The sequence below is a fragment of the Molothrus ater genome, chromosome 1 (genome assembly GCF_012460135.2).
Source record: "Molothrus ater isolate BHLD 08-10-18 breed brown headed cowbird chromosome 1, BPBGC_Mater_1.1, whole genome shotgun sequence".
In the NCBI taxonomy this organism is placed as follows: Eukaryota; Metazoa; Chordata; class Aves; order Passeriformes; family Icteridae; genus Molothrus; species Molothrus ater.
In genome coordinates, this window is record NC_050478.2 from 45386190 (window position 1) to 45413223 (window position 27034).

The 27034-nt window shown below is 38.7% G+C and overlaps 1 protein-coding gene across 3 annotated transcripts in view; it reads right to left on the reverse strand.

Annotated features, from left to right (window-relative positions):
• Positions 1-27034, reverse strand: part of TRAK1 (trafficking kinesin protein 1) — a 125928-nt gene that overhangs the window by 90843 nt on the left and 8051 nt on the right. For 2 of the 3 annotated variants that reach the window (XM_036378788.2, XM_054517245.1), the window contains exon 1: positions 22757-22775. The exons of the other annotated variant lie outside the window; for it this stretch is intronic. In XM_036378788.2, coding sequence (XP_036234681.2) covers positions 22757-22767 — 11 coding nt within the window. In that variant the 5' untranslated portion in view covers positions 22768-22775. Of the gene's footprint in view, positions 1-22756; positions 22776-27034 lie in introns of those variants that run through there. 3 annotated transcript variants of the gene reach the window in all.

Here is a 27034-nt window from a genome sequence, read left to right on the forward strand (position 1 = left end):
TGAAGCTGTCCTTAGATAAATTCCTGTGTGCATGTACATGTTCTCCAAAACACACAACAGATAGTCCTGGACACTGAACCTCACTTAGCAGATTCATGGCACAGGCAGTAAGAGAGCACTGAACCAAACTGCCCCTGACAGCTCCTGCTCAACTGGAATTCTCTGTTGAGACTGAAAACTACTGTAAGTGGACTAGACAAGCTGACCTGCTCTACCATCAGCCAACTCAGTTCCCCACTTATCAGCATACCTTCTGACTTATTTGTATCTTAGCACCCAGTCAGAAAGCATTCAGAGTCTACCAACAGCTTCAGGCAAGCAACCCAGCCAGCTTTCCACGAGGAGAACAGTTCTTAGATAAACCTTTTTCCTATATGTTAAGGATTTTATTCTTTGTGTGCAAGACTGAAATTTCTCTGAAAGTGGAACTTTTCACTACAGTATCAAAAGCAACCCTTGCTTGGGCAATAAAAGGAATTGAACTAATTCAGTGAAATATCATAGAGCCCTGCTAAATGTAAAACTGCAGAGAACAACATGTAGCTTTACAAGGTTGGAACGCTCAGCATTTGAAGCACTTCTTTATTCAGTTGAAAAATATTTTAAAAATCACTAATGTTGCCCATCTGCAGTTTAAAAGAAAGCCTCTCTCAAAACAAGTATTATGATGCCTAGAAATGTCTTCCTTCAAAATGTTTTTTCATGACCTAACTTGGCAGAGCAGTGGTCCTATCAGCCTCAGAACCACAATTAGAATTCATTTCCCTTGACTCATACATACTCTAGCACAAGGGAAGTTATCATTCCCGATAGCCAGTTTTTTCAAAATAACTGTAATAAGACTGGAACATGAGTTTTAAGTACCCATGGTTATATTTGAAGATGATGATACATTTTGAGATCATAGGAAAGTATCACTAAAGTCAAAGTAATAGTCTGTCTAATTGAAAGACTCACATTTTTTGTTTGTGCATGAAGAAATGAGCTTCTGCCAATGGAGTTGTGGAAGATTCAGATTTCAAGAGCTACAGGTAGAATGGAAAGCAAGGCCTACAAGTACAATGCTTAATATAAACACATGATTTCCTGAAAGGAACAGATCTCTCTACCTACTCTTAAATTCCCTGTGTATGTTGCTCGTTTGATATATAAACTCTTATTTGAGCTAAAAAAAGTTAAAAACAAGCCAAGATTTGACAACTGAAGCCAGTAACATTAAAAAGTGCTTGGAGACAGCACACCCTCAATTTCATTACTTAAGCCTTCATTAATTTTCAGTTCTCTGTCCAGTATGTGCTTACAGCAGACCTCAAAGCTTTATCACATCTCTTTTACTGTCAAGAGAGAATATGAAGCTTTCCTTGCTATTGAAGAAGGCCTGGAGAGCAATTCCTTGAAACTTAATGTGGCAGAAGGAAAAAAAGGACTTGTGTAGAAAGGACTGCATATCACATTAATAAAAGAGAGAAATTTTAGAAAAATACTTTTATATTCTGTGTAGGCATTGACTTCCCTGAAATGAACTCAATCTACTTAACCTGTTTTACAGTTCATGTAGAAAAGCTTTTGATTTAAATTTAGTCATGCTTTAAGCATAAGCAAGGTGAAATATTATAGTCTATCTGCCTGGGGGTTTGGGCTCAACATAATTTTCAGTAAGAACTGCTGAAATAACATCAAAAAGTATGCCCAATGATGGCAAAGATCTCTGAGCTATCACTTGCCCCATGCAAATAAGTTTCAGCTTTTGTTTAACAAAGTCTTGGTCATGTCTTTGGTCAGAGGAACATAGCAGTCCAGACATTTCATGCAGCAGTTCAAGCAAAAGACAAGACTGTGTTCTAAAGTGAAAATTGCAGTATTTCCTTTACCAGGATACATGGAATTAAATATTGTAGCTATTCCTAGTGTATGGTAGAGATGTGGCTACACTAGACCATCCTTACATCCCTTGCTGTTCTGGATCCAGAAATGCACTTCTGCTTTTCAGAAATGCACTGTTTATTCACCTGCACCAAACACAGGGCTCAGCAAGACCCTCAATTTCCACCACAAACCATTTTCTGTTCTTCTCAGTGAAACATTCTGCCATCACTATAAAACCTTCTCTTTACAGTATTACATTTCTCTTTTCTGCACTTTAATGTCTCTGTAAGGTCCCATGACTCAGTTTTCACACACCTGTCCCTCGCCATGGAAACAGAAGAGGAAGAATAAATAGAATGTATATACCTCATTTACATTATTGAATAAAAACACTCTATTGATATTCATCATTAGGTTGGAATCTCCATGGCCAAAATAGGAAGCACAGACAAGTTTCCCATGACTGAATCCTAGCAGTAATACCCTTGTAAACTTCCATCATCACCAACACCAGCAACTGACAGGTCAAGGCCAAAATAAGCCACTGTCCTACAGTTTAGAAAGGCAGCCAGCTTTCAAGGAGCAGTCAGTCTAGCACAGCCCCTCTGGGGTGAATGTGTTGGCAGCAACAAGTTGCACCAGAACCTTCCTTGACCTCTCTCTCTCTTTTAACAGATTTCTGTGGTAGGTTTGCAGTTCCACCACTTGTGCCCTTTCTTCAAAGCTGCTGCTCCGTGCAGACTCCCCAGGCACCAACACCCACAGCAGCTGCCGGCACAGCCCCAGCCCCAAGTGTCTCTGTGCAACCCGAGAAAGGCACGCTGCTGCCTCCTTGGCAGGGCCAGACGCTGCTGAAATGCTCTTCCCCAGCCTCGCTCCATACATTGACTGCAGGAGAAATAGGGAAGTTTATTAATAAGCAGGAGGAAAAGGTCAGGAGCTTGACTTGGATCCACAACTTTCTAGGCTAAGATCACTTGCACAGTATGCCAGATGGGTCAGAGAAGAGACCGGTTCTGCCAGAACAGACCGTGAAACTCCAAGCAAACATCACAGCATACACCCAATATGGTCTCCCACAGAATCCTACTGCTAAATTAGTGTTCATACAGTCATGTTGATACGGAATAGAAGGGTGTTTTACAGCTCCCACTGATTTCTGATAATTTATGCTAAATCTACAGTGAGGTAGGAAAGAACAATGTAAAACAAGTCCAGACACAGACAACAGATCACTTAAGAACTGGCAGTACAGTTTGGGGTTTTTGGTGGGTTTCGTTTTTTTCTCAAGTTCTCAAAAAACTTTTCCATAATAATGCCATTTCCATTCTTCCTCAATCTTTATGTTGTGTTCATTCCTGAATGCACTGAATAATAAAGCTGTTAATTTTCAAAGGGCCATGTACAGAGATATCAATTTATAGTGCAATTAAGAAACCACACAAACCTCAAACACACAGCTAGAAGAAAGCCTACTATTTTCTTGCTGCTGCAGTGCATTTGTGACTTACTGGAGGGTGTTTAGGTGAAGGTTTCTCAGTTCTGACAGATTCTTCCTCTTTCTCCTTGTACAAGTTTATTCTCATTCAATAAGAAGCTTGATTTTGCAGTCAAGCGTCACAACTACGTCACTGAAGAGATATGAATCTATTGTGCTCAGTTCTTTGAATTTATACATCTATTTACAAATCAGGTCAAAACAATGCGGAATGTGCATTAGTGCACAGTGGCAGTGTATATTCCTACAAATGAAAGCAGGAAGGGAATTTGAGCATGCTCTACCCTTGATCCAAACATGCATGCAGGTAATAGAGCTGCACAGTGCTGCTTGGACATTCACACAAAATTAAAGGCAACTAGAGAGGACACTGACCACATCATTTTTATGTTATTCAGCACAATCATCAGCCTCAGCAGAGACACACATGCCAAAAAGTCTTTAAAACCAAATATTTCATGTTTAGCTACCATAGTACAGTTTGGATTCATCATCAATCCCTTTTGCTACAAGACAAGGGACATCACCATAGGCACCGGGTTTTAACCATTATGGCCTGTGCTCTTCAGACAAATTACAAATAGCTGTAAAAACAAAACTGAACTTCAGCTAAGCAAGTTTGCAAATTATCCAGAGTACATCACATGTTCTAACTGTGGGCAGAAAATATCCAACTCAACAAAACTGAAGTGCCATATGCAAAACTTTCCCACAAACATCCTATACAGACAATATAGACGCTCTAGCACACAACTGGATGAAGCCTCAAAAAATCCACACAACTGCACATATAGCACAGAAGTTGGCCATCACACAATACTGTAAGCAAGACCAATGCCTACCAGTCAAAACAAAGAGAGATGACATTCAGCATGAACCCATCCTGACTGGTCTGAAGAAACACAGACAAATATCTGTCTCTCAAAGTTATTTTCCAATAAGAAAGGGTGAAGTTTTTTCATATCAGGTAAATGATACTACTCCAGTATAAAGAAATAGTAAGGTGGAACATGTAAAACCTACCCCAAAATAGTAATAAGAAAGAAGGATGCTCTTCAGCATCCCTGCAGACCTTCTCTTGCATAGAGTGTTACTTTATGAACACTTTCAGTAGCAATTGTCACAGCCTACCTTACTTCATCTTTGGTGTCCTACACCAGTGAAATACACATCACTGAAACATGTCTGCTATGTGGCAGCATTCCCAGGTATGTCATTTAGAGAAGTCCCAAAGCACTCGGAATCCCATGTTAAATCCTCCACCCAAAGATTTTCTTTGCAAAGATAAACATGAAAGAAAAATGCATTCACTCAGCCATGCATGTGGAGACTGAAAGACTGGGAGTGACCTTTGATTATGGCACTAAAACAAAACATTAAAAGTAAGAAAAAGCTGGAAGGGAGGAAAAGCACAGCAATTTACTTAGGTGAGTCCCACTAGCTATTCTGCCATCTGGAAAAAACAGCAGCTTTCAGCACATAAGCATGTACACTGGTGGACCCTCTTGTGCTTTCTGCTATTTTTTCTTCCTCAGCAATCTTTTTACATAATAGTTCTATGAATAAAATAGGTCAAATTGAGCCTCTCAGGAGTTTTACTAAATTTTAAACATTAAAATCTGCTTGTAGCTGAGTATTATGGTCAAATTAAAGGTTCCATGACTTAAAATAATTCGCTTTTTCAGTGGCACTGTTGTCTGGATTAACTTTTCTTGGGTACTGTAAGTACACAGTCAGGAAAAGTCCAGTACATTAGCAAATGCAGTGAACAGATTAATATAACTCTGACTTCATACAAACTGTCTCAGTTCAGAGCCTTTCCACTATGGCAGAGTGAAGAGCAGCACCTCTCAGATTCACTCTAGTTAGAAGGTGTCTGTTGAGATCCAGGCAGCCCTTGAAAATCATCATAGTGAAAATGGAAGTTTCCACTCATGCAATTCTACCAATTTTACCTCAGTAACACAGAGATTATTCCCAGCCAAACACAAACCTGGGAAACGTGCCTTTTCTTTGCAAGTTACCAGGAAAGAACAATGTAGTCAAAACCAGAAAAAGATGATTGGGAATGAAAGGTACTATTTTCCCCTCTCCCATTCCAATCCATTGGCAAGCAGCTCCCTTTTCCAGATCTCTGCCAGGGCTCCGTCCCTCAGTGACTCTCAGAGTCTCACCAGACTGCTAAAAATAACTTCTCAACTACAAGACATGCACATTATCAGCGGAAAACATTTCTGCAAGCTTAGTAACAGCTCCACAGCTCAGGCTGATTAAAAGAGAGACTGAAAAGGCAGACTAAAGAACAATTGCTGAGGTAGGGAAGCCTTCACTGCATGCCCACCCATGACCACCACAGACAGAACACTTTTTTTTTCCCCAGGTGACAGATATTTTACAAGCAATTGCAGAAAGCTGAGGGTTTTACATTATAAGCAATACATACTGTAAAATCTAAATGTGTTAGAATCATATTGATAATTTGAACTTAACGCACTTAAATGTATACTGCTTTGCAATTCAGCAGTCTTCCATGATTGTTTCTGTGGAAGTCTTCAGAATGAACATGTAATAGCACATGTAACATTCTGTAAGCAAGTAGAAGGCTCTCCACATTCAAAGTTTTTTTTCCTGCTATAAAACAGTAATAAAGCAGACAGGGGATTAAAGCAGACAGGTTTCAGACTTGCCCAAGTCACATCTGTATGGATACCTGCATTGTGGGTTTTGCTGCTTCACTGCATGCTGTGATCACTGCAGAAAAATGCACATGAAATCCTTTATTACCCAAAGCCCTGAGCTACAGAATCAAAGGCCAGTTGGTCACCAAAAACATGCAAAGCATGTTTTCATCAAGTCTTGAGAAGGGACAATAATATTAATGGCACTTTATGAAGTAGAAAGAGTGCTTGAACACCAAAACTACCCAGTCACTTACAAACTCTGTATTTGTGATTTTATAATTCAAAAGAACTTGCTGTCTCTCAGAAAGACACAGAAAAAGCAAGACTTAGAAACTTCATACACAAAACTGTCCTCCCTGTGAAGATCACAAACTTCTGCAACTTCTACCACTCAGTGCTACCACAGAAGAATACTGTGACTTATGTAAAAAGGATTAACAACATGGTTCTTGTGTTGTGACAGCAAAAACTCTGCAAGCAACCACTAAAAGTCTTGTTCTGACTCTTATTCCTCCCTTAATCTACATGGTTCAAAGCAGTTCTTTGTTCACTGAGAACTTAAGTAGTGAAACATTCACCATCAGTTTAAGGAAGTTTTTGAACATGAAGGTGTCCTTCTTACTCTGGTTTTGTCAGGATGTTGAGGTATTTCAGCTGTTCACATGGATGACAACACTCTTCCTTTCATAACATTACTTCCCAAACTAAATTTGCCAGTTAAGAAATTACAGATCTGTAAGTACAATTACATGTCATAAATGGTGATTGCATTAAGGACTATATTTTTAGGAAGACTCAGAATAATATCAACACCACCTACACCAGATAAATTTTTTTCTTGTACAGTTAAAATCCCTAGCTCCTTCCAAACTAACAGTATGATTTTATTCCAAATGAATTTCTGGTAAGAGCTGAAGTGATACTTGAAATCCTGGGTTTTTTGGTTGGTTTTTTCTTTTTTTGAAGTAAAGATTTAAGAGTATGGGTAGCTTTTTTTCCTAAGCCTGATGGAGATTTTAACAAAGTACAACTTTCCATGGCTACTGTAAACACAGAGGGAATCCACTCATCTATTTGTTTTTCCCACGACACTTCCATCAAAGGGCAAGTCACATCAGTTACACTGTGACCTTCCTACTGATGTTTTGCTAATGACCAGGCAAGAAACAAGGAGTTTTCTGAACAGAGTGAAAAATCAGTGTACTGTTGATGTAATAGCTATAACTTGAAGGTACAATATTGGGAAACATACAAATAAACTAGTTCTAAGACACAAAGATAAAGAAAGAAAGAAAGGAAAAAGAATAAAAATCCCAGTGACCTTGCATCTTTCAGAAGTCACTAACACTTCTCAGCAAGCAGAAGGACATCCTGACCAGAGTCACTACTTATTTCACTTATTCCCAGTCAAAGTTATTAGGAGGAGCACCAAAATAGTTTACTGAAGACTCCACTGAAAGCTGAGCAAATCAAAACAAGTGCCAGTACCAAAAGGCCACTTTTCCTTCACTCTCCCTGGTACAGTCAGGTGTAGTTGTGCAGTAACAGCCGCCATTTTACTGCATTTCATGAGAATAAAGAATGGGGTTAAGGGAGGGAAGCAAACAAATTATCTGATCAGGAACAAATAAAAATAAGCTCAAGGTCTCTTATATCAATACATGTCTATATTAGAGTTTCCACATGATATCTGAGCTGTCTATATTAAGCCTCTCAGGCCAGTCTCCCACTAAATTAAGCTCTTGAGTGGCTTAAAGTTCACATGATTTTTAGAGCCTATCTAGGCAGCTATTCTTTCTGCATCTCCTCTATTGAAAGTTTCTTTGTCAGCTACCTTTTTCACCTTCAGTTCCAGTTCTCTGATGAAACCTTGTATGTGAGAAGTCACATGACATCAGGAAGCACATTTCATCTCCTTTAGAAAAAAAGGATTTCAGAATGAAGTGGGATCAAAGACCAAAAAATTATCATAGCTGATAAGAAAACAGTTCAGTACTTAATCTAACAACATGGAATCCAAAAGGTGAAATACACGCCTATCACTTCTAATTCTCAGGTTTTTCCAGTAATTCCTCTAACAGCCTCATGATGACTTGAAGGCAAACTGTACTGCTCTAAAAGGCCATACATCCTCAGTCTTTAACTTCATATTTGATTTGTCCTAGTTAGGAAGCCTAGTAAATGTATTATACATCACTCCCCAAACTTTCAGTTCTGTTTAAACATTTAAGTTATTCTATTTCCTTGCTAGTCTGTACAGACTTCAAGTTTCAGTATAGACCTTCTGTTTGCTTTCATCCAAGCTCCCTTCACACGTGTAGAACCCAACTGCTTGGTGGACAAGACCTCCTGTTTCTTACAACACCTTTGACATAAATTTCATATGTGTTCAACTTTCCTTCCTAGTACACAGTTAACCAGAAAAAAACAAAATTTCTTTCCATTGCACTCCATTTCATATCACATACACTGAACATTACATTTCATACATTTAACAGCAACAGCTGGGATACACAAAGAGGGCTGTGGGCAGGGGTTTAGGGTTTGAGAAGAAGTAAGTCTGTTGAAAGTATTTCTTTTAACATGTTCCTTCAAAAAGACTTTCTCTCTACAAACTGAAAATTGCTTAACACCTATGCAAGGCAGCTGCTCCTCTGTATTTTAGAGATAAAAAAAAACAGTGGGGACAAATCCTGAGCCACTCTGATGAATGCAAGCACCTTACTGGAAGTAGACTTATCTTAAAGAAAAAACAAATGTGGGTAAGTTAATTCAATAGGGAGAAAAATTCATTGTATTCACTGTACCTGTATGTTCTTTATCAGGAAGTGAAATGTGAATTTACAAGAGGAAAAAAAAGTGAGCCATACAGAAATGAACAAGAATCCATCAGATGCATTTCACTCACAAACACTTCAGAGTTTTTTTTTAGTCTACTCCCTAAGGACATGACTTCTACTAGAATTCAAGTGCAATTCTGTTGCAATATAATCCTACCTGAGCCAGTGGGGACAGAAGGGAGATTGAAAAGAACCAACACTATTTTTTCTGCCTGACAGGAGATATGAGCTCCATCTCTACCCAGCTACAATTACATTCCTGTACAATGTCATGTCAGAGATTCTAAAAGCTGTAAAAAACATTTCATTTCCTTATCTTTGCTTTCCTACAATTGTCTGAAAACAATTGTAGCACTGAGATTTTTGAGTGTGTTAAAGATTTTAGGTATTGTAGGTAGTACACATTCAGAGTATTTTTATAAAGTTTTAAAATGCAAAGTTTTCATTAAGAAATGTCAGCTTCCTTCAAGTCAGTCAGTCCTTCCTTCAATCACAGAGCAAGGAACAGCTATTATGGGCATTGTTCCAAAGCTCAAAAGCTCCCAACAATAAAAAGGCCCTTTAAACAACTTTGGAAGTTAAAATGGGTTTTGTAACAAAGAACATGCAAAAAATGAAGTTAAACTTGATTAGAAGCAGTTGCAAGGTCTTTTTACAGATCCACCAAGGATATTCACTCTTTTCATGGAGTTCAGACTCAGCCACGTTGTGCAGTAGCAAAACGAACTAGCAAATTATAACAAGTTTGCTCCTTGTTTGATTATAGCAATGAAGATCAATTTGGGGAGGAAAAATCTAAAGAGCTTTCCTGACTTCCAGCCATCAGAATATAAGAATGTAACTCTCCAACAGCAATCTAATATTCCAGAGCCATTGGATTTAAAAATAAAAACTGTTTTTAAAAAAATGTTCTACAAAGAAAACAGTTTATATTGCTCATAATTCATGAATAATTTTGAACTGGTTTATTTTCATTTTCTGTTTTAAAGTTCTGGTTTTGAATTTAAATACAGATAAGAAAAGCAAACTCAAATCACATCCAGAAAATAAGCCTAATAAAATGACAATAACCTTAGTCCAAGTCCTCACATTTCAAAGGAAACACTCATGTCTAAGCTCCTTATACTGTAATAATTTTAATTTAACAAGATGAAGTTGAGGACATCAATTAGACAGGCATCACTAATGGCATGCTTCAATAAATGGGCTAAGAGCTACCAAATTACCTATCAGCATATGCAAAGATTAATACATGTAGTATCTAAATATTAACACCAGGAGTGCCAACAGAAATTGGTGACAAATTAACTGTCCTATTGTCCTACAGATACAGGACAATACGAGTACCTCAAACAACTGCAATTTCTTTGCAACTGAAAGCCTGCAAAAGCGTGCAAGCAATTCCTCTTGCACCAATCTGTCTGCTTCCAACATAGTACATATTTAACAATAATACTACAACTTAAGAGACCTGATGCCCAAAGCAGTTTTATCTGTAACTTAAAATATTAGCTCAGATTTCTTCTGGCTTATTCTCAAAAAAATCTCACGGTGGTAAACAACATGTCAGTTTAACGTTAGATGTGGAGGCAGGGAGGGAGGCAACCACAATAAACAGTGATCCTTGACCCACTGAAGCAGAGTACACTGTCACTAACCTACTTTTGAACACCAAAGCATAAGTCTGTACTCCTGCCCCACCGGTCTAAAGCTGCATCTGGGAACGCAAGAGCAGCTCAGCTCAGCAGTATTTGAGAAAGACGCTGGGCAGCGTTATGCAGTGCAATAGCCGAAACACAGCATTCAACTAAACTGCTGAGTAAGGGAAAATGCAAAGTACTAAAAGCAGCGTTTGCCATGTTTCTTTCTTTTGTCTGAGTTAATTTAAAGCATGGCCAGAGATGCCTCTGCATACACACTACAGTCAAAGTTCAGCTCTAAGAGCAACAAACAGTACTGGGGGATTACAGCTCCAAAACAGCCCCTGCTGTACCTGGTTTTCAACTCCTTTTGCTCCTGATCATCTGCATAGCATTCTTCCTTTTTTGTGTCTCCTTTTCCCCACCAGAATCTCACCATTAGGCCAGCAGGCTTGCTTTAAGTGTTGCTTCTATTTGTGTTTCCTGCACATGAACAGTTCTTGATGCCGTAAGGCCATTTGAATGCAATTGTAACTTTGGCTCCCGCACAAGTTTCCTCACCCTCTCTTGGCAGAGCAGTTACACAAACTACCAAACTGAATCAAACAGGGTTAGCCTACTCCCCTTTTCAGTCTGCTGCATTAAAACCTTGATCTTTTAAATGCATATTACAATATCTACATTCATAACCACATCCAAAATTTTTAATTTGAGAACAAAGCTGTATGGACAACCATACACAAAAATCCTCTGGAGAGAACAGAGCAAATCTTTTCCTTCTAAACATCAGGAAAACACTGCAGAGTGTTTCCAGAGTCTTCACAAAAGCAGTAAGATTTGTCTACAGGGCAAAATAAAGCCATACTTTATAACTGCATACATCTCAAAAGACTAAGGCTTTCTGGTGCATGTGTTGAAACACTCATGAGAGAACAGAGCTACGAGCTCATCTGGCAATCACACGTGTACTCCAACAAATTAAACTCCTTTTTCCTGAAATTACCCTTCAAGTTAAAGCCAGTCACAAACTCTGCCCTTCTCAAAATGGCATTTTTGTGTAGGGTATGACCTGTTACTTCAACAGACTTTTAAGAATTTGGAAATATTTTATCATTCCTCAAGAAAAGTGTGAGCAATTTCGTTTCCTAACTTCTCTTCCAAAACAAGCCACAACAGTTCTTCTCAGCCAGCCTCCTATTCCCACACATTAAGGACAATTTTGGCATTGCAGCCACCTCTTCTCCAAGCACCCAGTATTTTTTGTGGACTGATCCAACTGAAAACATAGTGCCAAAACAAAGGATGTGTAAACATTGTCTTCCAGGGACAAGCTTGCACCAAGGATAAACTTGAATCTTTGTAGATATGAAATGCAACTCCCTTTGTGAAAAAAGTATTCCAAACCAGATGCTCCTTCAGACGTAAGAACAAATAACACAACTTTAAGCACTTCTCATCTCATTTTGCTTATTAGAAGTCATGTGTCTGATCATGTCTAACTAAACAGATCTTTAAAACTTCAATTGTAATTAACCAAAAGACTCACACTTACATCAATGGTTCCTTACAGTGCTTCCTATTGCATCAAGCTTTTGGCTCCTGGCAACTCTAATAAAAAATATACTTTTAGAAGTCTCTTCTAACCCAAACCATTCTGATTCTGTGATTATTCCTCAATTCCAAACTGAGCATAACTGTATGACTGGATAACATCGATCCTTTAGGGTACATGAACTGTCATTTACTTGATCAGTGAAGCTGCAGGTATTCCCAGTGCCTTTTCACACCACTGTTTTCCTGCTACACAACAGTCCTGACTCCAAGATTTAACATACTAAAGTGCAGAACTGTTCCAAGCATCAGGCTATGGTTACAGCAGACTGAAATTCACCATATGGTGAATGGTTGATTTGATGAGGTGATTTACATTTGCGAATATAATTCTATTCCCATGTGCATTTCTATACTTCATCATAAATATGAACTGAAACACCTGCAGTAAAAGAAATTAAATTTGAGCCTGATAGTGAAACAAGAAGATTTAAAGTAAAAATAAATAAAATTTTTTCAAACAGAAAAATTTTCTCCTTTCTTCCCAAAGAATGCAAAAAAGAAAAAAAAAGAAAGGAAAGAAATGCAGCAGTATACCTTCAGCAATCAGTTAAAGACAACCCAGAACAAACATTTACAGCAATATGCAAATACAGCACTTTCAGTGGTCAAGGAAGGGAATAAAATGCTCTTTTAAAGGCTGAAATTGCAGAGAAAACTCTTTCTTTCCAGCAGCATGCAGAACTAAGAGAGATTTCCTGTTCATACCCTTTCTGTACAAGTTGGGATTTCAAGAGATGTTTCCCCAATATCACAGGAGGTAATAAAGTATATTGTGAAAATCTATTTTTTGTTTTCATTATTTTTAAGTTGCAAAACAGTTTTTCTAATAACTAAGAATTTTTCAACCAACACTTTTCTTTTAGGTTTCCAAGAGTCCATTTAATTACCATCTCCCATCTGTCTTGCCCACGTATCTTCAGCAGCAGGAACATTTGCTGACACTATAATCAAGAATGAACTGGCAGTAAAATTATTTATCCTCTGCTAGACTGTGCCACTGTTAAATACTGAGGGAGATAAATTAGAATTTAACTCTAGTTGACTGGCAACTAAATCTTGTATAGATATAGACAGATAAAGGCTATTTATACACAGATTTTTATGAGGTCACCTTGCTGACACAATAGAACCTTGAAAGCCTCAAGACATTAACCAGGTGTCTCCTGCCTTCCCATAAAACATTGTGTCAACAGAGTAGCACCAGTTCAGCACTACATGACCTATACCATCCATCTACTCACACTGCACATCCTCAAGACTACCTCTTTTGTGATAGTACAGCAAAGTTATTTCAAGTAATTTAATCTACTGTCTGGCACATTTATTCTTTGATAGTCCATTTGCTATGGGAAAAAACACCCCAACCAAAAAAAAAAAAACCCACCTTTATAATAAGCCTATATGCAAAGCACAAAAAACTTCTTGATTTCCTTTACCTACAATGTATTTCAATTAAATGTTTCCAGATTATTTTATTTTTGCAATATAAATAGCTTGCAATATAACTTTCACTACCATCTTAGCTTGGTGGTAAGGAGTGAAAAGATCACTCTTTAAAAATAATCCAGAGAGACTGGAGGAAGGAGTCACTTGTGTTAATAACTAGTGTTGTTTTACTAATGCAAGGTAATAAAAGTTTGTCCTTTGTAGCACCTGGTATTGGGCCCAGTGAGTGTTAAGATGTAAATTGAAGTAATGAACCAAGAGAGTTTACAGAGAAAACTGTGGATCATTTTTCTGGTAAAAGATATCACCTACACTGCCCTTTCATACCCACAAAAGCAACTATGTGCTCAGTGCAAAATCCTCCCCCTGCAGCTTCTCTGAAAACACTGTATGTAGGCAGGACAAATTATTACTCAGAACTAGAACATTTGGAATGTGTCTCAGCTTTTCTGATACCCAGATATAGTCAGTAAAGAGCAAGATTGTTCCCTGAGCAAGTGGGCAGAGTTGTAGACTATCTTAATATTAAAAGTATAAAATAATTTATACGGCTACTATAAGAAAGCTGTAAACCAAATACAAAGTTCAGAATTTATATAAAAACATTTAAGCTAAATATAGACGAAGTTCAGAATTAATTTAGACAGATTTAAGACCTTGCAAAAATAGGCTTGAGGAACATGGGAACTCTCCCCTTTCTTCCTCATCTAATGCACATTTGTGGTCTAGTATCAAAGTAAGTTAAAAGAAACTCAACCTCAGAAATAAGACTTAAACAAAAGCACCATTTTCCCCAAACACTACTTTTCTGTCCTGGCAGTCCTGCACCCCAAAAAGCAAAAACCAAAGCAACCACCATCTTCACTCCCCTCTATCAAACACACAACTGAAGAAAAACACAGAGGCCTTTTACCAATCTGCACCACACAGAGAGAAAAAACCCCCTGTGGGCAGAAGGAGAAAGCAAGAAAATATTCCCTGCCTCAGTTTGTGTGGTACTCCTATGGCAGTACCGAACTCACCTCCACCAGTGAGTTACACAAAAATGTCAACCAGCTGAATTCACCTCTTCCAGATAACCAGCAGAGAAAGTTTTACTGAGGATTAAAACAAACCAAAGACACGCTGAGATGTCCTCCCAGCCTCTGTCCTCCTTCTCTACACACAGTGGGCTCACTCCACATACCCACACTACACAAGACACTTGTAGCTGCAAGTGTGTCTCCACGGGATGTGTCAAGTAAACAAGCAGTTTCTAGTTTGAATCAACCACTGTGGGTCATTCTTCTTAAAGATGGAAAGAACAGGTTCTTCCTTACTTTGGAGTGTGCAAATTTTCTTCCTTTGAATTACAACAATTTTTGCCTGGGTTTTACAACATATACTAGCATGACTGAAGCAGGAAGTTCATGTTTAAAAGGAATGCTAACACCTTACCATTCAGTGTTAGCATCAAAGGGCAGAGGAGAAGACAAGCAGTGATGCTTACATGGGATATCTGAATGAAAATGGCTCTTGGGGAAAAGAGGAATTATTAGAGAGTTCAGCATCCATTTGACAGATTTTCACAGGAGCACATGCCAGGGAACTGGAGGGTCTGGCTGAGGAGCAGAGATCAGAGCCAGGTACAGCCAGCCTGCAGTAAGAGACAGCAGCTGCAGAGGGCTGCATCAAACATTCTGTACATCTGTCCCCACCCACGTGGGAGCCTCGTTCTCCAGATGGCAAACAGGTACCAAAGACTGTGTGGCTTTTTTCTGGAATCAGTTTAAAGAAAGGCAGACAGCACAAACTGAACAGATTGTCAGCTGGTTTGAAACAAGAACTGGCTTGGTGTCATCCCGATTATGCTAAAAGGCCCCAAGACAGTGTCAGGAGGTTCCCAGTAGAAAAGCAGACAGTGTGCATATGCTGTCCCTCCCTCAGGCTCTAATTCCCTCTGCCTCCAAATCCAATATTAAATATTGGCAGTAACTATTAAAACCAAAATATTTCAGAACAGACCTTAGAATAAAAGCAAACATAAGAATTCAATATTTAGATTTTCACCAACAATTCTGCAAAAAAATTAGTGCATAGATAACTTAGGTGAGAACTCAGCTGCTACTTTCACCTCAACATTAGTGAAGACAATTCTAACAAACTCCTGTCTCTACACAGCCTAACCTTTGTTCAGCCTGCATCTCCCAATCCAAAACACTAAACTGATCTCTTCATTTTTCAATGTCACCACTTATTCACCAGGATTGTTAAGACTAAGTTTATGTAGCAATAAAGACAACCAAAAGTCAAACTCTGCCCTTAGTTACAGTCTAGTAAATCCAGTTAGTATAGCTGTGACTCTTTGGATTTACATAACAGTAGTAGTGCAGTGGAGTAGAATATAGAACTGAAAGTTACCAGCTAAAAGACAACTTAAATTAAAACTATGATTGCTTAAGTTTAAACTTTTTAGTTGGTTGGGAGCTGTAAACACAAAGTCTCCACCAAGAAAAGTATCCTTATCAGTGAGACAAGCTAAGCTAAATTACTTATACTCCAACAACCCCTTCTAACCACACATATCCACAGAACATTTAACCTCTCCATTTGGCAGCCCAGTGCTGTATTCAGATATGGCACCATTTAATTATGAACTGGATTGCTACAAGAGAATAGGACAGTTAACTTACTGCTGTTTAATGAGCATGCTCTTGTTAGTTGTGAATACATTCACTGTACTCATTAAATCAGGAGGCACTGGAGTTCTGAATACATCATTAAAAGGATCCAGGAATGCTGCTGCTTTGTTCAGCATGACTACATGCTCTGCTTGACAGTTGGAAAATGAGCAAGAAATGCAAGCCCCTTCCTGTTAGGCCAGCAGATCTAATTTTAAACTAGGACAAGGGAGAGAGAGTGGGAGATCTGCTTCTTCAGAACTTCACTCATTTTAGAACACAGATTTATCTTCCTGCTGCTGACTTGAAGCAGAAACATGCTCAGTCCTGTAAGATAGCAATAAAAAGGAAATATCCACCTTGTGGAAGGGAGGGCTATTTAAAAAATAAATTACTAAGTAAACAAACAAACCCACACTCAATTTTCAATATATCCAACGAGTATGCAATAATCTATCAGCCTATCAATTAGCAAAATGAACCTTCATAAAACAAATTACACACATACCCCTAACATGGTATTTCCCACACTATTTACAATATACTGATTAAGGCTGAAGAAGGAGTGAAACTGACTAGGAGGCTCCTGTACTAGTAGGCTCTCACAGACACTTAGAGCATATGTTCAGTGAGAGGATGAGTTTTGCTCCATCTACCCACAAAGATACGCACCCACATGAGCACCTATATGTCTAAAGCAATCTAGAGTTACAGAGAAATTAAAATAACTGTCAACTGTTCAGCTCAAACCCATTGCATGCAAGCATTTTCTACCAAAAGAGGTATGTGAACCAACATCATTGATGGCATCACTGGAGTTGCAGGGCATCCTGAAAGTCAAGACTTAACAAGCACAACTGCTTCCTCTAAGCACATCCTTGGAAAAGGAAAATGCATTTCTGCTCCCACCACATGCACAAGAAGTGAACAGGTTGCTAAATTTCAGAAGTGGGGGAAGAGGGGGGAGATGACTCAAGCTTAATAGTTTCAGTGCAAGGCTGTGCAAGACTCAACCACTTTAATCCAAGCAATTATTTTCCAGTTAGAAAGTAGTTGATACAGTAAGAAGCTATTCTAGCCAATACTCAATTCTAGAAGGCAAGCTTAATACCACAAGCACATTGAGCTCAGTCTTCTCCCATCAAGCAGATGTGATAGTTCACCTCTTACCTGAGAAAAACATGTTCTAACCAGTCATGTTAGCACATTTTAGGACTTTGCTTGCTCCAGGCCTCAAAACAAGCCTCTGGAGCTCATCAAGATCCCAATTTTCCCAGGTTTGCCAACAAAATATCTTCAGGAAAAAATCCTTCTGATTAAGCAGCCAGGCTTAATGCAGCATGCCATGACTAATCCTCTTAAATTTTCTCTGGGTCCCACACTGTAATCTCAGTAACACAGGAGAAACTGTTCTTTTCATAGGAGCTACGTGACTCTGTGAACTGTCACAATCTTACTCAAATAGCAGTGATTACTCACTGCTATCAACCTGAGTTACCAACACACAAGATTCAGCACACAGTCCTGCTTACTTGGGTGCTCTCAAATGACCAGATATGAGCTGTAGAACAGCACTCACATCAACCACCACAGAATTCTAGGGTCACATCTCATTGCTCCCCACAGTGCAGTACACTCTGCACTTAGCTCTTTTAGACCATGTTGTGGAAACAGCCTGAAGAATTTCCTGGCTCTCCAATGGTTTAAAATAGCATCCTTACCAGAAGGTAGAAAGATTAACAGTTTGGGGATAGGAAAATCAAAAGGAGAAATCACATTCAGACTAGATTTAAAGACATATCCCTTATCAGCAATATACACCTACAAGTGCATCAGAGCATTTTGATTAAAATCAGTTCACTGACTTAAGAATGAAAAAACCCAAAAAACATTAGGTCATCCACACTGTTTCCTTGGTGTCAGATAAAACAATGCAGAGGATGAGTACTCAGATCTGATTAATGGTATGGTCTGTTCTTCTAACATCCAGCAAGAAACATGCATAGAGAAAATGCATTCACAAGAGCCTCAATAGGAACTGTGTGTTAGATTGCTTAATTTGGGTACTTCTCACTTTAACCATACTAAAATGAGAGAGCTGTATGAGAGAGCTGCCTTGTAGAGTTCAGAAGCTGAGAGATGGACACATAAAAATTCATAAATAAACTTCTCAAGTGTTCAATTTTCTTCCCTTTGTGCTCAGCAGAGGGCAACAACTCATGCACCATCTCAGCTGCTTTAACTCAAAAAACACTACATACTTTGATGACAGAAAGGAAAGGATGATGTACAGGGAATTGTTTAAACATTTGTTGTTCTGCTTAGCAACAACACTAAAAAACCATGGCTAAAAAACCTCTAACACATGAGATATAGAGACATATTTGTTACCTATTATAAATAGTTTGCATTCTTCGGCTCTTTATGTACTTTTGGTCTGCCATTAAGTCAGACTTGAATCTTCCTGGCAGATACCTCCCTTTTGCATTTTGTACAACACAGAGGATATCAGAACTCCACAGAGCAGCTTGTGATTTATACTTTGAGAGTATTTAAACTGGTTAAGTGACTTCCAGAGAGAAAATAATTACACATTTAAAACAAGACACACACATACTCTTATGACAACAAAAAGAAAGAAAAAACATGCTTTTCTTCATGCTATGTGCTGTATCACTGTAACATAATAAGCAGAACTTCTGTTCAAAGACTTTAATCTCATTATTAATACCTCTTTGCTCGGTGTATATTACATCTTCTCTTGTGTCTCATCACCATCATTCAAAATCTTTGCAGGTACAGCTCTGCACTATATACCGACACAAAAAGTAATCCAGCACGGATCCTGTCTAAATGTCAGTGATAAGGAAAATAGAAAATGAATACTTAAATGGCAAAACACATGCGCTTCCAAACTTGAGTTCTGGCTAGACCCTCAAGTCCTCCTTTTCAAATAAAGCACTTGTATTTGCTCTCATATGAGCACATTTTTTGTTCTTGTTTCAAATACTTCAAACTGGTTTTTAATACAATCAATTTAACAAAAATCTTGTCCAGTTACACAGGTGGAAAAAAATTTTCAAATCTGTTTGTTGAATGGGAAAACAATTTGTCAGAATTTCTTTTTCCATGTATTCCACTGCACCATATGTGGAGGCTGGAACAGAGCCTAAGAACATCTGCCATGTTGTTGTAAAAAACCCTAATAATAGCACAGCTGGTGTCCTCAGCTTAATGAACTCAGCACAGACTCATGTGGCCACTCCTAACTCTAGCCCCCAATCCAGGCAAAGCATAGAAACCCTCGAGGGTTGGACACTGTTCATTCATTCTTAACTCAATTTGCATTTCACTAAAGAACCAACACAGAAAGCAAGTTGAAATCCTTACATTTTGAGCAGTTCAAGAGTCACTATTTCCATAGGATTTCCCCACACTCCTTTCATTTCACAGTATTCCATAAAATGAAGCTCCTCAACAAAATGACTGCAAATGTCAGGGATCCGGGGTTAGAAACCTCAAATGTTTAACTGCATTTAACTATACTACAGAGGTGATTTTTGATTTTTTTCTTCCACTAAACTCATGGACTGTCTTCATTCTTGTCCATTTAGTTTACTTACAAACAAATGTTTCCATTAGCTTGCTTTTAAATGTGTTCAAAAGTGGTGGTTTATCAACAAGAAAACCCATATTCCAAAGAAGGAAAAAAAGAAGACAGAAGAGCACAGAACTCAGAATATGAAACTATGTTTAAGCTCACACCGAGTCAGCATTGGGCTCTAACAGGTATTTATCACCCAGATGTTTTAGGAAAATGTCTATGATTTTCCATGCCCAAAGGATACAACTCTGTGAAGGTGGGAATAAAGAAAGTACTGTTTTGGTGGGAGTGAGGTTTCTGAGACTTTCAGTCTCTTCAGTCCACACTCTGCCCCCCTTACTCTTTCATCTATAAATAAAATGTAGGTAGGTTCCAGCAGTCAATGGGCATGAGTTCAGTTTAACAGAAGGTGTGCAGGTGGACCTGTGAAAGGCACATTTAGTCACTGGCAAAGCACGAAGAGGTGCCTACTTTAGCAAATTGCTGTACCCACAGTAAAAAGACAGACTACTGATATCCAAATTCCAAGAACAGCCCATTTAATGCAACTACTCTAAAATGCCAATGTGACACTAATGTCGTCATCAGAAAATGGTTTTTTTCCTGTTTCTCAAGAGGGAGAGAGGGGAGAAAAATCCCAAAAGCAGAGAAAGGCAACGTTTTGTAAATTCCCACACTATCCAACAATATTCGCCCTTGTAAAAGAAGCGACATTTAGCAGATAATTGCTCTTAATTTGTACCACATCACTGAACAACAAAGAAAAAGAGAAAATACAGAGTGAGATACTTGTTAGTTTAATATAAAAGCACCAAAGTCTGAGAAAGGGCAAAACACTAGATGAGCACAGCTACAATTTGGCTGTGACAAACATACTTACAGTCATGCATCAGTTATATGATTTACTCCTTCTACTACCTTCTATCTGATCTGCAACTCCTCTTAGAGCTGTAAGATAAAGACGCATTCTAAGTAGCATTTTTAAATCAAGACCATAATTGAGCCATTAAACTACACATATGCTCCTATTTCTGACTTGACTATGAAAAAAGTGCATCTTAAGGAACTAGGTGAATTGTCCCACCTGTTTAAAGTCTAAACATCAGCAAAAACTTCATCAGTGCAGAAACAAAAACCTGCAGAAGAGTATCTATAGAAAGAAAAGATACAGCCTCAAACAACATCAGTTTGACCATAAATTCTTAATCCCAACAACTATACAGCACAAGTACCAACAGAAGGCTGTAAGTATGCAGTTATGCTGTAGACTTCTGACTGCAAATAAGAAAAACCTGCTTCAATTTTACCCTACACTCCAACTGGGGAGCTCACTGTGCAATGGCAGCAACAGCTGTATCACAAGTGTTGACTGTGGTCATAGCAAATATCTGGGCTGGCACCAGTAATGAATTACACTGCTTTTTAAAAATAAATTTGACATCAGACACATTAAATAAGTCTACTGTTGCTGCGCTGTCGCTTGTGTAACAGATACAGTAGCCATATAAGACACATGATGTCCTTCAACTTGGCAGAAAGGGCCACTGTTCACAAAAAAAAGCATGATCTCTCAGAGGCACAAACAATTTGCAGAACTAACAAAGTTCTCCTGTGTAAGCCAGCCTGTAACTGCTGGCTTGGAGCAGGCACATACCTACTGCTGTCTCCAGGCTTTTTTTCCTCACTTGCTACAAGCCAATTTTTTTCCCCTTTACTTCTAGTGCTACATGCTGTAGCTACAAGTCTGCTGTGACAGAAGGCAGGTAGAGACAAGGAGTCCTTATAAGTGGGCTAGTACTTCCACACTTCAAAGAGACTGACCCTGGCTATCTGCACTATTTCAGCCAATAAAATTATATCTGCATTAAGTTTCCAGGTGCTCAGCCTTGCTTTACTCACAAGATCAGGCTACTGATTAGGAAAAGGCCAGCAATCAAACCTGCACACTTTCTAGCCCATCAGCATGCTATGTCCTTCCTCTCAGCAATTTGTAATTTTCCAAGAAACCAGTTTTCTCTTCCTGAGTATTTCAACATGTGCCTTTATTAAGCAACTGTCCTGACAGAACCTGTATTTTTCTAATCAGGAAACTGCAGGCTGGGGTGCAAGACAAATAAGTCTGTCATAGGACAAAGACAGAAACAATGCAAACATTGTATAACTGCAAAGTGCAGTCACTGGTAGACACAGCTACCACTACCTGTAATAATTCCTGCCTGGCCTGATTCCCATCTCCCTAGAAGTATGTCTGACAGTAATGCTGCACACTGTCTGCCCAAAATCGAGAGGGGATGGCGGAGCTGTTCACACAAAGCTCACAAATAATATCAGATTGTAGTGCAGTTATGAAGAAGACTAGAGGCCTTCCAAGCTACAACTTAACTTGGTTAATGAGACAGACCCCTACTTTAAACAGCCTTAATATTCAGAATTACGGTTTGATTCATATCAGCTATCATTTTATATAAAGAGGTGATAGACTCAGTGAAAGTGACTAGGCTAAACTTATCTCAATGCATAATAAGCCCTTGAAGCACACACCATGCAATAATTACTTATATCACTATGTCTGAATCTCATGCCAGTTGCTATCCCCATCTCCAGTAAGTACCCAAAAAAAAGAGTTAACAGAAGTGGATAGCACACTCACATTACTGCAACTTTGTACTAACTTGAACATAGTCTGCATACAGGAAGCAAAACCTGGACAAAAGACCCAAGGCAGTATCACTATGCTGAGCTGCATTTACCAGCACTGAGCTGAGACAGGTTAAGAGACTAAATCTGACCTCTTGTTTAGAACACCTCCCATCAAACTCCCCCCATTTGCAAACCTACCATTCCAGGTACAAATGTCAACTAGTACAAAGACAGTGTTGCCAAGAAATACATTTTCTCCTTTCTTGCCTTCTTCTCATTAAAGCTGCATGTGCTTTACCACAAAGTATTATACCCCAGGGCACAATAAAAAAGTGGAAGCATCAGTGCTTAAGTACTAGAAAAGCCTTTTGCAAGTGCAAAAGACAGTTATTTCATGCTCTGCTTTGCTTTATGGTCATTTGGAAGTATGCAACTACAAAAGCTCCAAATAGAGTAAAACAAACATACACTGGGTGCAGCTCACGTCAGCAGAGATCTCTTAACCTGAAGGTCATATTGTCAACACTACAAATGTGGAAGCAGCTGCTGACATTTTGACATGGTCCCTAAACTGCAGCATGCAAGATCTGTAATTCAGAGACACATTGGAGGTGTCAGAGATTCCAGACTCTGTCAAGGATTCCACTCTTTTACCTCCACAGCTGAGATACTGTATATCCTATGTATACTCAACCTGGTTGCCCTCCTGTATCCAGTAAGAGTTATTTGGGATTCTTTGTTTTGTTTTCAATTAAAAAGCAGAGCTCAGAGGTCAACATAGGCTTCCAAGCAAAATATTAGCCAATTTGGACCAAACATCATGTCTTGTACTGTAATATAGCCTTCAAAATCCTACTCCCCCTCCCTCAAAACACATCCACCCACCCAGTCACTGTATTCCTTTCTCCTTGTCCATGTTTTTCACTTCAGGCAGCATAAGAGGGATCTTCACACAAAAAGAAGCAAGTAACAACCGGTTTAACCCTTGTGACTCAAGCCTGGGTTTGGCATTACAGAGCGTAAGCGGCAAACTATGCTGAATCTACACTCACTTTGTTGTCTCTGGCAATTATTTCTCAAAGATAACCCTCAAGCCACAAAAAGCAAGCAAGGAAGCAAGCAACCCCTTTAAAACCAATAATTCACATCTTTATATCCTGAACTTTACTCAAGGAATCATTCCTGAGTTACAGGGCCATATTCTGCTTCTCCTAAATGATAAGCATTTACATCTGTAAATATCCCAGTTTCCAACTTCTATTAAAATCTATTCTCCAAAACTTTACTTAATCCACTTCTTCAGAAATGCTTTTGTTTAGGTCAGTTTTAGCGGGCACTTCATAAAGATTTTGCTAGACAGGCAGTACAAGTAGCACAACTTCTTCTGGCTACCACAACAACTTCTTGGTATCTTTTGTGAAAAGGTATTTAGAAAAGAAATTTATAAAATAGTTATTTGGGTTTGGGCTTTCTTTAAAGAGCTAAAACTTAAATAAGAATTTATATGCATATTATGAGTTCCATTTAACCTTGTTTGCTCATGCTCAAAGTCTGCTACTTCCAAGAGCTTTAGAAACCATTAATAGAATCCTGAAGAGAAAGAAGGAGAAAAAAAAATGGATTGCCAGTTTCTCTGTTGGAGCTCTCTTAAATGAGGAGATAGAGAAAACTCTGTAACACTTTACATACAAAACAAAGCCAGAGAAAAAGTATGGGGGGGGGAGGGGAAGAAACAAAAATAGAGAGAAAAAGTAGATCAGCCAAAATATAAGAATTCTTAAAAGATACTTGCAAATGTTTTCAGCGCCCTTAAAGAAAGATCAATGCTTTGACATTCTGAGATCCCAAACTCCTTTCACTTCTCTGGTGGTAATGGACTACAGCATTAAACAACCAAATGTCCAAAGCACTCTCTTACCAAAATCTATTCTTCAGCTTCACATATACTCAGTTCCAAGCTGCCATACTGCTGGATTATAGGTCTTCTATCACAAAGCAAACACTTTCCAGTTAGAAATCAGGGCAATCAGGAACCACCAGTTCCCATTCAGAAGAGAAATTAATTATCTATTGTAGGATTTACATCAGAGCAATAATAGCCTGAAGCCCTGTTCCTACTTCCTCAATATCTGAAGTTCAAACTAAGTATTTTAGAGCTGTTCAGTTTAAGGGTTCACTAAATAAAAAAAAAAAAAACAACTACACACAAAAAACTTTTATTATCCACATTGTAACAACTGCTTTCTTACCTTTTCCAGGGAGAGGTCTGAGGAACAAAGAAGAGAAAACAGTATTACATCTGCTGTAACATGTCATGTTACAAACTGATCATTTTCCTGACTTATGCAGCCCCTCCTATTTCCTCTTACTCACTTCTCCTGCTGCTACATTATATCATGTTTTATCTTCAAGTTATTCCTGTTGGTCATAGGATCAAAACAATAGGCTTGCTCCTAGGTGCATTTAGGAATTTCCTCTCAGCCTTCTTGACAAACTAATTAGTGCTAATTAAATAGATAAGAGAGACAGTACTGGGTATTCAACCCTTCCCGGGCAAATCTGATAACCAAGAGTACTAAAATGATGTTGCTGGCTTTCTTTTATTAAAAAAGAAAACAAGCAAACAAAAATCCAAAACAAAAATGCCCCAACAAACCACAAAACAAAAACTTCCACATAACTAACAAATCATTCCATTTTGATGGCATTAACTCACATTCTTAAGGAGACCTACATAATTAATTCTCATTTTTAAAGAGATCTCTATAACTTAATGCCCATAGGTTGAATACAAGCTGTGGTATTGTACAGCTAAAGCAAACTAAACACTAACTGGCCTTGCCAGCACATTCCTGTGTTGCCTTTCTGCCATCTCCACCGTTCATCTAACTCCCTAAGAAAGACAAGCTAGCAATAAAACTAAAACTAAGGAAATCAAGCCAAATTTTCAAGCCATGTTTTTCAATTTGCCTCCCTGGCTTATTTCCCAGGGGTAACAAGTCAGTATGAAAGATATGTGGACTAAGGGGTACCACACACAGCTGGCAGGACAGGGCAGGACTATCCCCAGCAGAGATGGCAAATTGTGAGCCCAGCTAATCTGGTTACAGAGACACAGCCTTCAGGCACATGCCTTCCCAGGCACCTCTAGCTATTATTAGTGTAGGCTGCCTCTAAAGCACACTGCCACCCTACTAGTAGCACACTTACCCTGGAGCCATATAATCCCTCTTGCTCCTTTTTCCTCACAGAGACATTGGTGCTTCTACCACTCCACATCAATGTGATCAGAAATGCAGCCTGGCTGGAAAGGCTAAGCCAAGAGGTTGGGGGAGTCAAACCATTCACAGGTACTGTGTGGGCTTCAGCTGTGTGGGTTTTCAAATGCCCATGTTGCAATGCATTCTTCCAAGCTTCACTGCCACAAAAATAGCAATCCCTGGTGGGACTCAAACCGTCGGTGCGCTAACTGGTGTGTGTGCTCAACCATGACACCACAGGGCTGAGGCACACCACTAGGTGAACCCCCAGAGCCAGAATATACAGATCTTACACAAGTATCAGTCAACTCAAGACTTAATAGCAAAGGCCTCCTCTGCAGTTACAGACAGATAAGGTTTGGTTGCCCAGATGAATCCCACAGCCATATGAAACTGATGCTGACAAGCTGACTGACAACAGAAGAGCCAAGAAACATCTTTGTTCTTCTTGTATTCATACCCATTGGAAGAGCAGCTCTGCTAAATTTACAAATTCAAGAAGTAATCCATTATTAGTTGGTAGAAAGGAAGAAAGGTCAGCTTTAATCCCAAGATTTTTAAAAGGAAAAATATTAACTATGATGAACCATAAGGAGTATTTAGAAGTACAGTTTTGTCCACTTGAATTGAAACCTCTATCCAAAGACCAGTTGACAAGCCATGTGAATTTTTTAAGGGAGCATCAACTTTACTTTAACAAATAAAATACATTTATTTCAGTTCTTACTTCTTACTGTAAATATCCACATAGATCAGATAATGCATTTCACAGTACTTTTTGATAAAAACCCAAAAACATTCATAGTCACACTTCATAGTCATAGCTATATTTTGAGTTGGAAGGGATCTTAAAGGTCAATTTGTCCAAACCCCTAAAATGCATGGGGATATCTTTCACTAGACCAGGTTGCTCAAAGCCCCATCCAACTGGGCCTTGATCACTTGCAGGAATGGGGCATCCAGAGCTTCTCTGTGTGTATCATTTAAGGTCCTATCATTATGATAAATTTCCTCTCATGAGGTCTATTCAACAACCACTTGGGAGACAGAATAAGACACAAAATATTCCTCTAAGAAGAAATAAGATCATAATAAAATCATGCACACTGTATTTAAGATATCCATTCTCGTATTCAGGATCTACATCCAACATGCAGTGAAATCTGTCTGCCTTTTCCACCAGGGCTCAGCAGCTCTTCATCAGTTAGCTAACCACTGTGAACTGTTAATTCTATGTTTATCATCTCCAAATTACACTTGCTTATGATCTTTGCCTTTACATACC